At 37.9% G+C, this 13,945-nt stretch overlaps 1 protein-coding gene across 1 annotated transcript in view; it reads left to right on the plus strand.

The window, feature by feature from the left end:
* The window catches only part of LOC101846139 (acetyl-coenzyme A synthetase, cytoplasmic), a 24,373-nt gene extending 19,405 nt beyond the window's left edge, over nucleotides 1-4,968 (plus strand). The window contains exons 12-17 of the mRNA XM_005099236.3: nucleotides 592-648; nucleotides 1,525-1,605; nucleotides 2,003-2,111; nucleotides 2,373-2,572; nucleotides 3,492-3,537; nucleotides 4,307-4,968. Of these exons, the coding sequence (XP_005099293.1) occupies nucleotides 592-648; nucleotides 1,525-1,605; nucleotides 2,003-2,111; nucleotides 2,373-2,572; nucleotides 3,492-3,537; nucleotides 4,307-4,506 (693 nt within the window). The 3' untranslated portion in view covers nucleotides 4,507-4,968. The remainder of the gene's footprint in view (nucleotides 1-591; nucleotides 649-1,524; nucleotides 1,606-2,002; nucleotides 2,112-2,372; nucleotides 2,573-3,491; nucleotides 3,538-4,306) is intronic.
* Nucleotides 4,969-13,945: the final 8,977 nt, after the last annotated feature.

The following is a 13,945-nucleotide window of genomic DNA, read 5'->3' on the forward strand; positions in this document are numbered from 1 at the left end:
GGGGGGGGTGTAAAAAGCAGAGATGGTAAGTTTTTGTGAATGGTTTGTTTAGTAGTAAATGAAGACATCCGGGGGGAAAAAAGTCAGAAACTGTAAGTGTTTGGATGGTTTTGTTTAGTAGTAAATGAAAACCCCCCAAAAACATGTTAATTTTTTTGTGAATGGTTTTGTTGTATATGAAGACGCTGAGTGGGGGGAATAGGCAGTAAGTTTTCGTGGATGGTTTTGTTCTGTTATAAATGAAGAGGTGATGGGGAAAAACAGAGACTGTAAGTTTTTGGATGGTTTTCTTTAGTAGTAAATGAAGACGTTGGGAGGGTGAAAAAAAGATGGAACGTTTTTGTGGATGTATTTTTTTAGTGGTAAATGAAGACGACAAGGGAAAATGGCATTGTCCCCATTTTTAAAATGGTTTTGAGTTTAAAACTGTGAGTGCTTCATAACACTACAGTCTGACATAGCGTAATGGTGTAAAGGGAGAAAAATGGCAGGTTGTGTGTGAAAGTGAAGGGAGAATATTTTTTTCGTCCTATGAGAAGGCATGTTGGTTGTTTTTTTTTCTGTTTATTGAAGAGTTTTGTTTTTTTCCAGGGTGGTCACGTCATTACACCTTTGCCAGGTGCCACTGCCACAAAACCAGGATCTGCAGTGAGTATTGTTGTTGTTGTTTTCAAATCCCTTTAGCTGCGAGCATTTCGCTCTCCATGCAGTGAGTATAAACATTTGTTTTGTGTAGCTGACAAATTTTAGTAGTAAAAGTTTTGCGGCACGTGCAAAATGCAATCAAGTCATATAAATGCCTAAGATTAGAGGTGTTATAAGAAAATAACTAACACGAGAAAGAAGGAGGAGAGAAAAGGACGATAAATGTTTGTTAGGAAAGAAAGAGCAACCACCATCCACTCATGGTGAACAAATGAATGTGGCTGCCAGTCAGTGGAAGATAAGAGAGGGCTGCTGGTTGGACAAAACCCAAACAAAATTTTCTCGCTACCAGACCCATTATCATGAGTTTTCGGATTTAGGAGGTTTGAACCTCGGCGTGGTCCGACATTTGTGTCCTTGGAAAAGGCACTTTACATGAACTTCCAATTTGGTGTGGTCCTTTCGGAGATGGATGTTAAACTCTGAGGTCCCACCTTAAATAACTTAATAGTGTTGATAGGGGGATAAGAACAGGATAAAATGGTTTGACCACCTGTTACGAATGTCACCTCGCCAGCCAGCCTTGAGAGCCTATAAGACCAGGTATTTAAGCTATAAAGGAAGAGGTAGACCACGCAAAAGATGGATCTGGACAATAAAGATGTATTTTATCTTATCATGACCTAAGGGAGTCAAGGAAATCCTGAGGAATTATAATATCCCGATTGAAAGAGCTGCAGACCTGGCATACATACAAAACTGTATCCCCCCTTGATGCTTAACGGCATCGGAGGATGAAAAAGTAAAAATAAAGTAAGGTAATAGGGGCTTGAACGTACACCATTTCACAATTTTTACAAAAATGTTCTCTTGTTGCAGACGTTTCCATTCTTCGGCATTGTTCCTGCTCTTCTCACCGATGATGGCCGGGAAATCACCGGACCTGGTGAGGGCTATTTGGTAAGGAAAATTTAGTTTGTCGCTTTTACTTTTGTTTTAAGTAGTAAAAGTTTGTTTTGTACATTTTTTTACTTAATTGTTCTTCAGGTGGTGATAACAAGCGATATGTAGTAATTAAGATCATGCAATGTATACAGGCATAACTGGATCAATAACAACAACAGAAGCTGGATTGATCTTCAACGTATGCTCTATATCTTACCTTCATTGAGTGAATGTGCTTCTCTTTACTCAGACAAGCGTCTTCAAAGTATGCAATGTCTCACCCTCAATGTCTGGATATGCTTCTCTTCACTCAAACATCTTCAATGTGTGTTCTAAATGTCCTTCCTTGTGTGGATGGGCCTCTCTTCACTCAAACAAATGCCTTCAATGTTTATTTCATAATTGTTCCCAGGTGTTCAAGCAGCCCTGGCCTGGAATAATGAGGACCGTCTTTGGAAATCACGAGAGATTTGAGACGACTTACTTCAAGAAGTTCCCAGGCTATTACTGCACTGGAGATGGTGAGGCTTATGTTCTGTATACTGTGCTACTGGCCGTGTGTGTGTGTGTGTGTGTGTGTGGCTATGAGAACATTTGCAATACACTGAATTTTTTTTGCGTATATTTAGAAAACACCATGTTTCACACACACACACACACACACGGCTCACTCACACACACATACCCATGGTAAAAAAAATTTTAGAGCGGTGGAGAGGTGTCTGGGTGCCGAAAATGTTTACAATTCTCTCTCACCCCCCCCCCCCCCCCCCCCCAAATAGGGGCCAAAAGTGACGAGGACGGCTACCTGTGGATCACGGGCCGCATCGACGACATGGTGAACGTGTCGGGCCATCTGCTGAGCACGGCGGAGGTGGAGTCTGCGCTGATTGAGCACGACGCTGTGGCTGAGGCCGCCTCTGTGTCGCACCCTCACAACATCAAGGGCGAGTGCATCTACTGCTTCGTCACGCTCAAAGAGGTAGGGACCGGTGTAACTGAGAGAAGCAAAAGGGTATTGATTAGCAGCTAAACTAGCATGACACTGGGGCTTAATTAAAAATTGTTCCCAGGTATTCATGTAGCCCTGGTTTTGCCGCCCCCCTTACCACCCCCTACCCCCCCTCCCCCCCCGAAAGTGGTGTTATGCTTCTTAACATCAAAAGAGACATGACCCCCCCCCCCCTAAAAAATACCCAATAACAAACAAACAAACAAAACCCCCACTAAAAAACAAAATCATTTGAGTCGATGGCGATAATGATGATCTTTGTGAAGCTGTTCTCAAGAAGACAAGACTTTCTGTGTCTTGTTGAGTGTCGTTTTAGTTAAATGATTTTGAAGTAAATTTAAAAGGTGTTTCGAATCAGTAATCTTTCGTGTGGTCTGCTCCTTGCGCTTCTGTCCAGCTTTCCAGTTGTCCTTATCTGTTCCTGATGAAAAGTAGCCATTACTGTATTATTGTGGAGACTACAATTGTGGGTGGTTGGTGGGTGCTCTGGTGTGGTTTGCTTCTTCTTTCCTATCAAACATCTATCGTCCTTATTTCCCCTTCTTCTTTTTTGTGTTTGTTACTATCTTGTAACACCTCTAATCTTCTGGCACTCATATGACCGTATGCAGTTCCAAGCGCTGTAAAACCTCTACTAAAACTAAAACTAAGACCACAATTATTTGGTGGGTGCTCTGATGTTGTTTGCTCCTTCTTTCTTATTAAACAATTGTCCTTATCTGTCATCTTTTTTTTGTGTTTGTTACTCCCTTGTAATACCTCTAATCTTTGGCACTTATATGACTTAGTTCTGTTGCATGTGCTTAAACTCTTGCTAAAACATAAAACTGTCTTGTCATGAAATGCTGGCTATGGTTTTTGTATACCCATTGTTTCAATTTTTTTTCAGGGTGCGACTTTCTCAGATAATCTGGTTGTGGAACTGAAATCGATGGGTAAGATTAATTTAATGTAGATAACTCTTGTTTCATAGCTTCTGTATGGGATAGAAAGATATATAAATGCAATCTGTGGGTGGGTGGTGGGTGCTCTGGTGTGGTAGCTCCCTTCTATCCTATCAAACATCTGTCGTCTATATCTCCCTCCTTTTTTATATTAGTTACTCTATTGTAATACCTTAATCTTCAGGCAGGTGGTTGGAGGGCGCCACTGGTAGGTCTTACTTCTTTACTTTCCCTCTGCTGTTTCTTAATCATCTTTTTCTCAAATAGGCTGGATGGCATATATGAGTTCTGTGCCCTTTTTTATTTCTATTTAGACTTTTATTAAATTAACTCACTGAGCCCTGAGTTGTTTATTTTTGCTTTAGCACAATTTATAAACCTTGTTTTTTTAAACGGGTATTTCAAAACCAAACTACAGAATAGACTGAGATAAGTTGTGGACAGTGCTGGAAGAATACGGAACCAGAGGGCAGCTACTGGATCACATCATGGCATTAAATGAAAACATCAAAGCAATTGTAAAAACATCACATGGGAAAACATTATGGTTCCCAATAAGACTTGAAACCATTGTGTCTTTTCATATTATGCTGTCCTTAATGTTACTTAGCTGTTTTCACAAAGGCATACATTGTTTAAAGTTGTTAAAAAGTATGTTTAACAAAAGGGTGAAGACTCCTTGGTTGAACAAGTTTTCTTGCCGAGTAGATAGATGGAGGTGAGAAGGAAAACAATTTTTTTGGTTTTATTCCTTCTTCAGTACGGTCAAAGATTGGCCCTTTTGCTCAGCCTGATTACATCCAGAATGCACCAGCTCTTCCCAAGACGAGATCGGGGAAGATTATGCGCCGTATCCTCCGCAAAGTCGCCGTGAACGACCACGAGCTGGGCGACACCTCCACACTGGCCGACGAGTCTGTCATCGATACTCTGTTCAAGCTGAGGCCAGCAGAGGCCTAAGTTTTTTCCTGATAGTGCCGTTGGTTGAAATTGATTCCCACTTTGGTTCCCCCCCCCCCCCCTTTTTTTTTTAGTAATCAGAGGAACAATACGCAATAAATTGTTGTAGCGTTGTGAAGAAGCATGATTTCAATCATTTCTGTCGGTCATGAGTATAATTCTTGTACATTATGCAAAGCATGATCATAGTTATTTTGGGGTTTTTTCTGTAAGATTTTGGTATGACTTGGTCGAGACTTTGTTGGCTTCTGTTGGTTCTTTTTTTTCCTTTGTTCTATATTTTGTTATACCATTTAGCAGCATGATTGTGAAGTGGGTCAACTTTTGATTTTTGATAGATTTTCAGCTTGGATTAACTACAATTTTTAAATTGTTACTTTTGATAATTCATTGATAGATAGAACTTGAATGATAACATGTCCAGTAGAGTAGAGGCTTGTACATAATTGATGCTTGTGAAGGGAAATAAAATAATTATTGCCAAATGCGAGAATTCACTTCTTAAGAGAAAGTGACAAATCTATTGCAAGTGGCAAACTCCATTCCTATTTCTGTGTTGAAGGGGGCACTGAGTACACACACACACACACACACATATATATATATATCTATATATCTATATATATATATATATATATATATATATATATATATATATATATATATATATATATATATATATATATATATATATATATATATATATGGTTTTTAAACAATAATGTTGTTGGCCTGAATATTGTTTAATCTCTTGCTGTGTGACATGTCTACTTTGTTTAGCAATCTCAGCTTTATGAGCGTGCTGAATTCTTGTAGAGCGGTGTAAATCTTACTTTAGGTTTTGAATCTGTTTACTTGTTACTTTTCTTTTTTGATGGAGCATTAGTCACAGCACAACGACTGCACAGTTATTAACTTACAGCCTACAATCTGGTTGGTCTTGATCTTTTTTTTTTTTATACAATGATATTATAAATATTATAAGCACTTGTTTGCTTCTCGTCAACTCTGATGTGAAATTAAGATTGTTGTTTCTTATATAAATCCATGATGTGGGCACATCTAGACGAGTTTTCCAGTTATTTTTTCCCCCATGATTTATTCTGTTTTGACTGTGTTGTATGATGTGCCCTGGAGGGAATCGTTTCTTTTGTAGTTTTGAGGTTTATGTCATATTATCCTCTCTCTATTTTTTTTCTCATGTTGAATTTTTAGACTCTTAACCATAGTTCTTGTTGTATGTGTGGAGACTCCAGCGGACTGAAAGAACACTGTGCCATAGACACGTGCTAGGGCTTGACTTTTGTGTCTCCAGCTGGACACAACCCAACCGTCCTGTTTTGTTGTACTTTATTCCAAACTTTTGCAATGGGTCCTTTGTCTTTGTTGCTTTCTGCGAGATTCTTAACACTGTGAATGTTTCCTGTTGTGTTGTGGGGACCTGTGTGCCCTGACTTAATGGATGTAATGTTTTATTATGAGAGGCCTGTAGAGTGTAGCTAGTGCCTTACTTTCTTCCTGGATCTATGTCTGGAATATTTTTGCAATTTACATGGATCAGGATTTCGTTATTTTTTACTGGATAGTAGTAATAGTAGTAACTTGCGGTTGAACTATAATATTTTATAAGCATTCAACATGGTTTCTGATTTTGTTGTTGTTCAGTAATATCTCAGTTGCTCGCTCCTTTTTCCTTTGCATAACAAAATTGTTCCTTGTTTTGTTGGCAGTTTTTACCTACTGTGTCAGGTCATCAGAGGTGTTCACTCATGATCGGAAGTTTTCCTTTAATATTTCGTAAACATTCAGTCGCTCTGATCACTGCTCAAATTTGTTTGGCAATGCTAAAGCAGGTTTACTTTAAGATATGACAACATTTTATTGATCTCCACAAAGAGAAGTGTGTCGCAGAGTGGTAAATACATACATGCACATGCATACATCAACACACTCGCACGCAGATGTGTATGGTTGTGCAACAGTATTGTGAATGTTCTATTTCAGCCTTGGAGCTGGAGGTTAGTTCCTCGTACTGTAGTGATCTGTTGATGCTTTTAGGCCTACCTCTCTTTCCAACACCTACCCATTCCTTGCTTCTTTCTCTTGTCGCTGTTGGGTGAGATTTGTTGATTATGTATTAACTACTGCCCTAGAATATTTTACTATGTCATTTATCTTGCATTACCAATGATCTTAATTGACTAATGAATACATTTCCTAGATGAAAAAACAAAAATACAAACTTGACTTTTTGTATATCATGTCCCAATTGAACCTTGAGGTGTTTGTGAAAGTGGAAATTTAATGCCTGTTGACTTTTTCTTCTTCTGCTTAGGTGTGTGATTTATTCATGGATCAGAATTTGTTCAACCTAGAGGGGTGTATTTTTGTGAGCCAGTCATAGTACCCACAGTTTGGTGTACAGGCTGCTGATACTTGATTGTCAGGTTTGGAATTTGATCGCTTTCAGAACGGTTATATTCCCAAAGGGGGGGTATTAACATGTTCTTATGCACAGTAGAATTGTTAATGTGCTGACTTATCAAGGTCATGCTCATACTGTGCCAGAACAACATAGGGGGAACTGCTGCTTTTTCTTTCCTCATCCTTACTATCGTCATTTTTCCTCTACTTCTTTTGTATTTTTGTCACTCTCTTGTGAACTGCTATTTCCGGGATGCCTTGATAGTCGAAGCAGACTTTGTGCTGTTGAAGCTAGAGAGGTGAGCAGAATAAGCCTGATTCCCCGTTTGGACTTCTCTGTTGACATCCACCCCTTGGCGCTCATATGACCTTCTGCTATTGTGAGCGCCGTAAAACTACCAAAACAAAACAAACAACGGTTGTTGATTTGTTCATATTTTTTTGTGAGAGGATGAAAGACTATTGAGTAAGGTCTGTAAGTTCTGTCTAATGTTCCCTGAAAGTGACATCAATGGGGCTTTGACTTTGAGCCAGTTTCCGTAATTTTTGTAATCCAGACTGCTGTGTTTCTGGGTCCAAGGGTTTATGGATTTAGAATCATGAGAACTGGTGTATATAGTTCCATCATGCTGACTGAATGTTGAACAGTCTATGCAGTTGATCTAAACTCTATATAGTTTTGCTTTTCTGAGCTTCTTATATAATATCTTATATAACATAGTTTTAAGGTGAGCCACTTGTGAGGATGCTGTAGAGAGAATACAGTGTCTATTGGGTACACGTCATTATATTTTAACATGCCTCTGCTTCTGTCCAAGAGACTGCTGAAACATTATGTGACCAACATTATGCAAAAGATAATGCCAAAATCTGTTCAAAATCTTCTTGGCAGCTTGATGTAAGTGAAAGAGAATGTGAATTGGTGGAAATGCATAGAAGTATTGTTCCATTTGAAAGCTCCCTCTCTTTATGGGCTCACAAATGAGTTCTTGACTATAATGATAATATAGAATATCATGTACCGGCACCATGTACAATGAGATGAGTGTGGGAGGTTGGCAGGTGCTCTGGTGTGGTTTGCTTCTTCTTTCCTATAAAAAATCTATCGTCTTTATCTCCTCTCCTTCTTTTTTGTGTTTGTTACTCCCTTGTAACACCTTTAATCTTCGGCACTTATATAACCTTATTGTGTTGCAAGTGCTGTAAAACTCTTACGCAAAACAAAAAAAAATGAGATGAGTCATCAATGACATGATGCCCTTATGTCTCTCTGTAGCTGCTGCTGGTGAATTTGCAAAAGCTGTCAGTGGGAAAGGAAAGAGCAATGGGGTACCGGATTATTTAAATTTCAAGGCGCCTCCAAAAGTTGTTATAGTTTTGAGTATTACTGTTAAGTGATCACTAACGTGTATTTCCAACTGATGATGGCACTATATTTATTTTTATGGCCATTTTTACTGCAGTTATTTCCCAAGGTTTTTAAAATTGTCTTTACACTGTTTTAAATGAATCTTGGCAGTTAAGTTTTAGGATTTTCTGCACATTACAGTGAACATTATATAACAACAGGCCTACATACATCATGTATAGTGCTGTTCGCTTAATTTTCAATAAACCAAAATCTGTGGGTCTGCCAGATTTTCTTTGATTTAGCTGTGTTTTTGGTTTAGAGAGAGTTGAAGTAGTGCTGCTTGTTGACAGCGTAGATCAGCACACTGCTACTCTTTGTCCTATGCCCTGCACTAGAGGTGAGAGGTGAGAAAACTCAGTGCCAGTGACACCATGAAACAAGTCACTTGTGGTCATCATATCACGACCCCCAGTGCTTTCTTGTCGTATCTCCATTTTTAATTACAGTGAAAACAATTTATAACAAAAAGTGAGCTTAAGAAGATGTCACATTTTCACTGTTTAAAAAATGGAGATACGACAAAAAACATGAAGCCGTGATATGCTTAAGTGCAAGGCATTTGTGAATGAACTTTGCCGAGACAATATCTCTATGATCTACCGATGGTTACATAACAGAAGTGCATTCGCTGTCCTGACTTCACTACGCAGTACACACTATGTAGTGTATAGGCCTGCTGATTTGTGTGATAGGTAAGCAGTACATCATGTACACTGGCGATGCCTCTCTCTTGACTGCAGCAATCGGCACGTGTGTTCTCATGTCTCATTCTCCTGTTTGGGAATATCTTAAAGCATGCTAGTGCTACGCTTGATGATTTCGCATCACTGACTGGAAGAAAGGTTGCGTGTGCAATTTAGTCGATATAACTTTTATATAACCCTCAAAAGTCTTTTCAGTTGGAAATGAGAGCATTTCAGCTATTTGATCATTTTTATTACAAAGACAGAGGGGGAAAAATGGGGGAAAGTTGTTTTCTTTCGAATTACTTCCATTTTTAGATTAACCACGTTCAGTTTTAACGGATTCCATTATATGTTTATTTTGGATTCATATTATATATATGCAAAATGCCACTCACACTCCCAGATATTGAAATGAACTAAGACTTTACCAGTTTTAATGAGTTCTCTTTCTGGAAGATCTAAAGTCATGTTGAGCAATTAAACATAATTTTACGCTTTTATATATTTATTACGATGCATGGATATTTCAATTTTAAATAGTTGCCCTTTTTTTTGTTAACTCTCCACTCTCTATGATTCCATGACACTGTCTGCTCTGAGGAGAGTTGTAATCCCAACAGGGGACAAATTCTGATTTTCAAAGCATTTAATTTTATAAGGCAAACACTTTCAATATAACTGAAAAATGTAGGTGTTTTGCCTATTTCATTTAGTTTTATGTTTTGCCTTAAACATTTACAAAGTTTGAACAAATGAGTGAATAGCATTTCTGGGAGACACAAAAATAAGAGTGTAAGTGACAGAGCAAGATCTAGGTGTTAGGAAGATAAGTTTTAAAAAATGATGTCTCATTATTTTCTACAAATCTTAAATTCTACTAGATCTACTTGTATTTGTATTAACTTGTAAGAAGATCAATTCTATATTTGAGAAAAACTCATAAATAAAAAGCTTCATTTCAAATTCACGATTCCCACTAGTTGTATAGATTAGATAGCATTAATATTAAATTTTAAAAATAAAAATTTGAGAGTTTACACTTTGTAAAAATTCCCTTGTATCGCGATATTCAATTAAATTTGGAACTTATTGAATATTCTTAGTGTCTTGTCCAAATCACAGTGCAAATGCGGAAAAGACTAAAAAACACATTTAAAATATAATTTTGTTACTTATCTCAACAGTTCACGACAAAAGTGGGCGTCCCCATTCTTTTTGTGTGACTGAAATTCATTGCTTGGGAGGCTTTGAGAGTTAATGCTTTGAGAGTTAATGAAATTGTTTGAGGGAGATTCATTTTGTAGGGTGTATGATGAATATATATATATATATTAAAAAAACTAGCTCTTATCCACTGGTTTTGGATTTTTCTTCTGATCTGGAATGTTTTTCAGAACTTCTTCACAGGTCCCAACAGTTAAGTTGAACTTTGGATGAGTTGAACTTTTTTTCACTCCCCCGATGGACATCAACACATCCCCAGTCGACTGTAGTAGTTTCCATAATCACATCACAAAACGGTCAAACCTTTAGGTGTCTTCTGTAAAATTCTACCTTTATGTTTTCCCCGACAATTTTTTAGTAAGAGTTTCACGTTTTTTGCAACACAAAAAGATCATAAAGGTGCAAAAGATTTAAAGGTTTTACTACCAGCCAGAGATGATGATGATGAGGGTATTTGTGCTTCCTCAATGACACAATTTAGATCATTTAGGAGGCGGGTTTCGACACAGCTTGTCACGGCCAGCCAGCCAGGCTGAGTGGGATACAACAGCATCCCAGCAGAAAGACTGAGATACATGTACTCAATAAAAATTCTCCCCATTAGAGAATATACCTCTTGTCTCATCCAATGATTCACCACAGGTGCTGTGGGAGGTGTAACTAGTGAAATTTTCTTTTGTCCATATTTTATCCATCGAAGGAAATTATTGATTCCTCCCAGCCTGACTTGGCCCAGTGACAGAAATATGCAATGTTTGACCCATGATAAGAGATATGTGTGCAACCTGTACTCTTTCATTATGGAAACTTTATTTAACAAATGAGTGTTAATATGATGTGATGTGGGTCAATGGCCTTAAACACTGAATAAACTAAGACTTACCACAGACGCTGCTTACTACTTGATAGTACATGTAACCATAACATACAAGGAAAAGGAGGAGATAAGGACAATAGGCGTTTGAAAGGAAAGAAGGAGCAAACCACACAGACAGAATAGAGCACCTGCCAACCACACATCGGACCTTTGGCTTGGAAGCCACAGCAAATAAATGCCTTTCCATTAGGCTACACTGCAGATATTAACATGAATTGCTAACTAAAAGTAATGAACACACACATGGAAAACGAAAATTTTGCTTTTCAAAACCAAAAAAAAGCCTGATGTAAAAATATAGACTTTACAGTGAACTTTCATTATTTCAAAAGTGAAGCTTATATTTTCCAGTTCCAGCAGTTTCATAGGTTTTTATTTAGAAACACAAGGACAAGGACATTACTGAAAAAAGACAGAAGGAAAGACTACCCAGATGCCATATATTGTAATGTGTCCCTGTAGATCTATATATATATCATGTCTCAATCTTTATAAGCTAAGGAAAAAATTGATTTGTAACACCCCTGTGTTAAAGCCACAGAATTCTACACTTCTATTAAAGTGTAGAATTCTGTGCCCTGCGCTGACAAATCAACTCTCTTCCCATGAAGTCATGAAGACACCAAAGACACAACCCTTAGCTTTCCCTTGCACTTGCAAGCAAGATATAGCGGAGTCTACTTGAACCGAAATCTAGAGGGATGCTGGATTCTTTTCTATTTAGACAGGTTGTTGGTTTCGACAGGTTGCTCAAAAAATAAAAGCAGAAATAAAAATTGAGGATTTCTCGTTCAGTTTACAGCTGTTTTCCATTGAAACTGGTTGCGATTAAGAGGGTGTAGCTATGGTCAACACCCAAAGGCTATAGTTTTTTGTCTAATGTTTGCTTTTCTGTATCAAAGGATGTGACAGTACACAACAAGGTTACCATGCAAAAAATTCAAGATTTTAGCCATAAAAATCTCGAGCCATAAAAAAATAAAGCAATTTTAAAACCAATTTTATCTTATGTCACTGATCAAGATAGAAGCCTGATATTTGGCATGGTGATTACTGTTAGTAGGTAGAATGACCTTGCTGGGCCAAATTTGAATTTTCTATACTAACTTGTGAGCTTACAGTAGTCCTTCTTATGCACTACATTCAGGTCTCCAATGTTGTAAGATTTTGTCAAACAAAAAAAGGCCTAAAACTCCAAATGTGTTCCTTAAACAGAAAAAATGCTTCTGTAAGGTCATAGAAGTATATAAAAGATTGTGTGTAAATTTGAATAAATTCTGATATCGTATTAACTTCTGAGACCTACTCAAAATAGTGTTCCAACCTGGTCAGATAAACTATTCTGACACCCCTCGGGGCGGTGCCACTAACTGAAGTGTCTTTAGGCCATTCTCAAAGGGGGGACATTTCTCGTTCTAATGAACAGTAGAATTGTAAATGGGCTGATCCAACAATGTCATGCTCATAACTGTGCCTGAACTGCAACAGGGTACTGCTGCTTTTTCTTTCCTAATCCTTACTATTGTCATTTTCCTCTACTTCTTTTGTATGTTTGTCACACTCTTGTGACCCGCTATTTCTGGGGTGCCTTGATAGTCGAAGGAGACTTTGTGCAGTTGAAGCATGAGAGGTGAGCAGAGTAAGTAAGTCTGATTCCCTGTAAGGACTTCTCTATTGACATCCACCCTTTGGCGCTCATATGACCTTATGCAGTTGCGAGCGCCGTAAAACCTCTACTAAAACAAAACAAAAAAAACTATTCTGAGAAAACTGCAAAGAAAAATCTTTTTTGGTGAAGATTTTCCTACATTGCTACCTCTCTCAAATGCATTTTCCAGCTATTTATAACTTTGAATAGAAATTAGGCTTCTAAAGATGAATTTTTTATATAGATATCTATAAAGATACTCCAAAATCCGAAAAAAAAGTATTTTTGTTCAATATTTTTTTTACTGATCTGGGGATCCCCTTAAGCAGACCCTCGTACAGATCTATACCACCACAGCAGTGATGATAACGAAGACTTCTGTAGCATTCTTTACGAGAAAAATTGATAGTGTATTTATACACAATACTTTCTTTAACCATGTGACTGGAAGATAGGTTATAGCTCTTTTATAAAAATTGTTCTAAAACTATTGCAGTGGTTGATTTGCAAGTCTCCAGTTCAATACTAATCAGGAGTTGGCATGCACTATAAATGGTTCGGTATACTTTTCTTTTTAAAGTAGGCCTACTGTGAACTACCTTTTGTTCACTCTCAAATTTTAGTGGATTTTGTGTTCAAAATTACTACACTACAACTTGAGCAGAACATCACCAAAATGGAAAAGGCTTCAGCCGCCACCCTAGCAAAATTCAAAATTTCCTACCAAATGAAAATGTTTGGTGTGTCCAGCGCTCTCATATGACCGTATGCAGTTGCAAATGCCATAAAACACCCCCCAGAATTTTTTTAAATGGAAAATCACGACACAACTGCTTACTTCAAAAGAAGTTCTTCAACTCAGTCGTAGAGTAGAGAGTTCTTGGGCAATTTGCTAGGGTGAGCGATACCGTTATATGCACTTCCATCACGTTCAAGTTCGGTTTGATGAATGTACACATTCATTAATTCAGCCTATTTTGTGAACCGTGGATGAGTTCTCTTTTGTTTTGTTTAAGTAAGGTTTTACGGAGTTTGCAACTGCATTAGGTCATATGAGCACCAAGGGGTGGATGTCAAAAGAGAAGTCCAAACAGGGAATCAGGCTTACTCTGCTCACCTCTCAAGCCTCAATAGCACAAAGTCTGCTTCGACTATCGAGGCACCCCGGA

This window comes from Aplysia californica, unplaced genomic scaffold (genome assembly GCF_000002075.1).
Source record: "Aplysia californica isolate F4 #8 unplaced genomic scaffold, AplCal3.0 scaffold00206, whole genome shotgun sequence".
NCBI lineage: Eukaryota > Metazoa > Mollusca > Gastropoda > Aplysiida > Aplysiidae > Aplysia > Aplysia californica.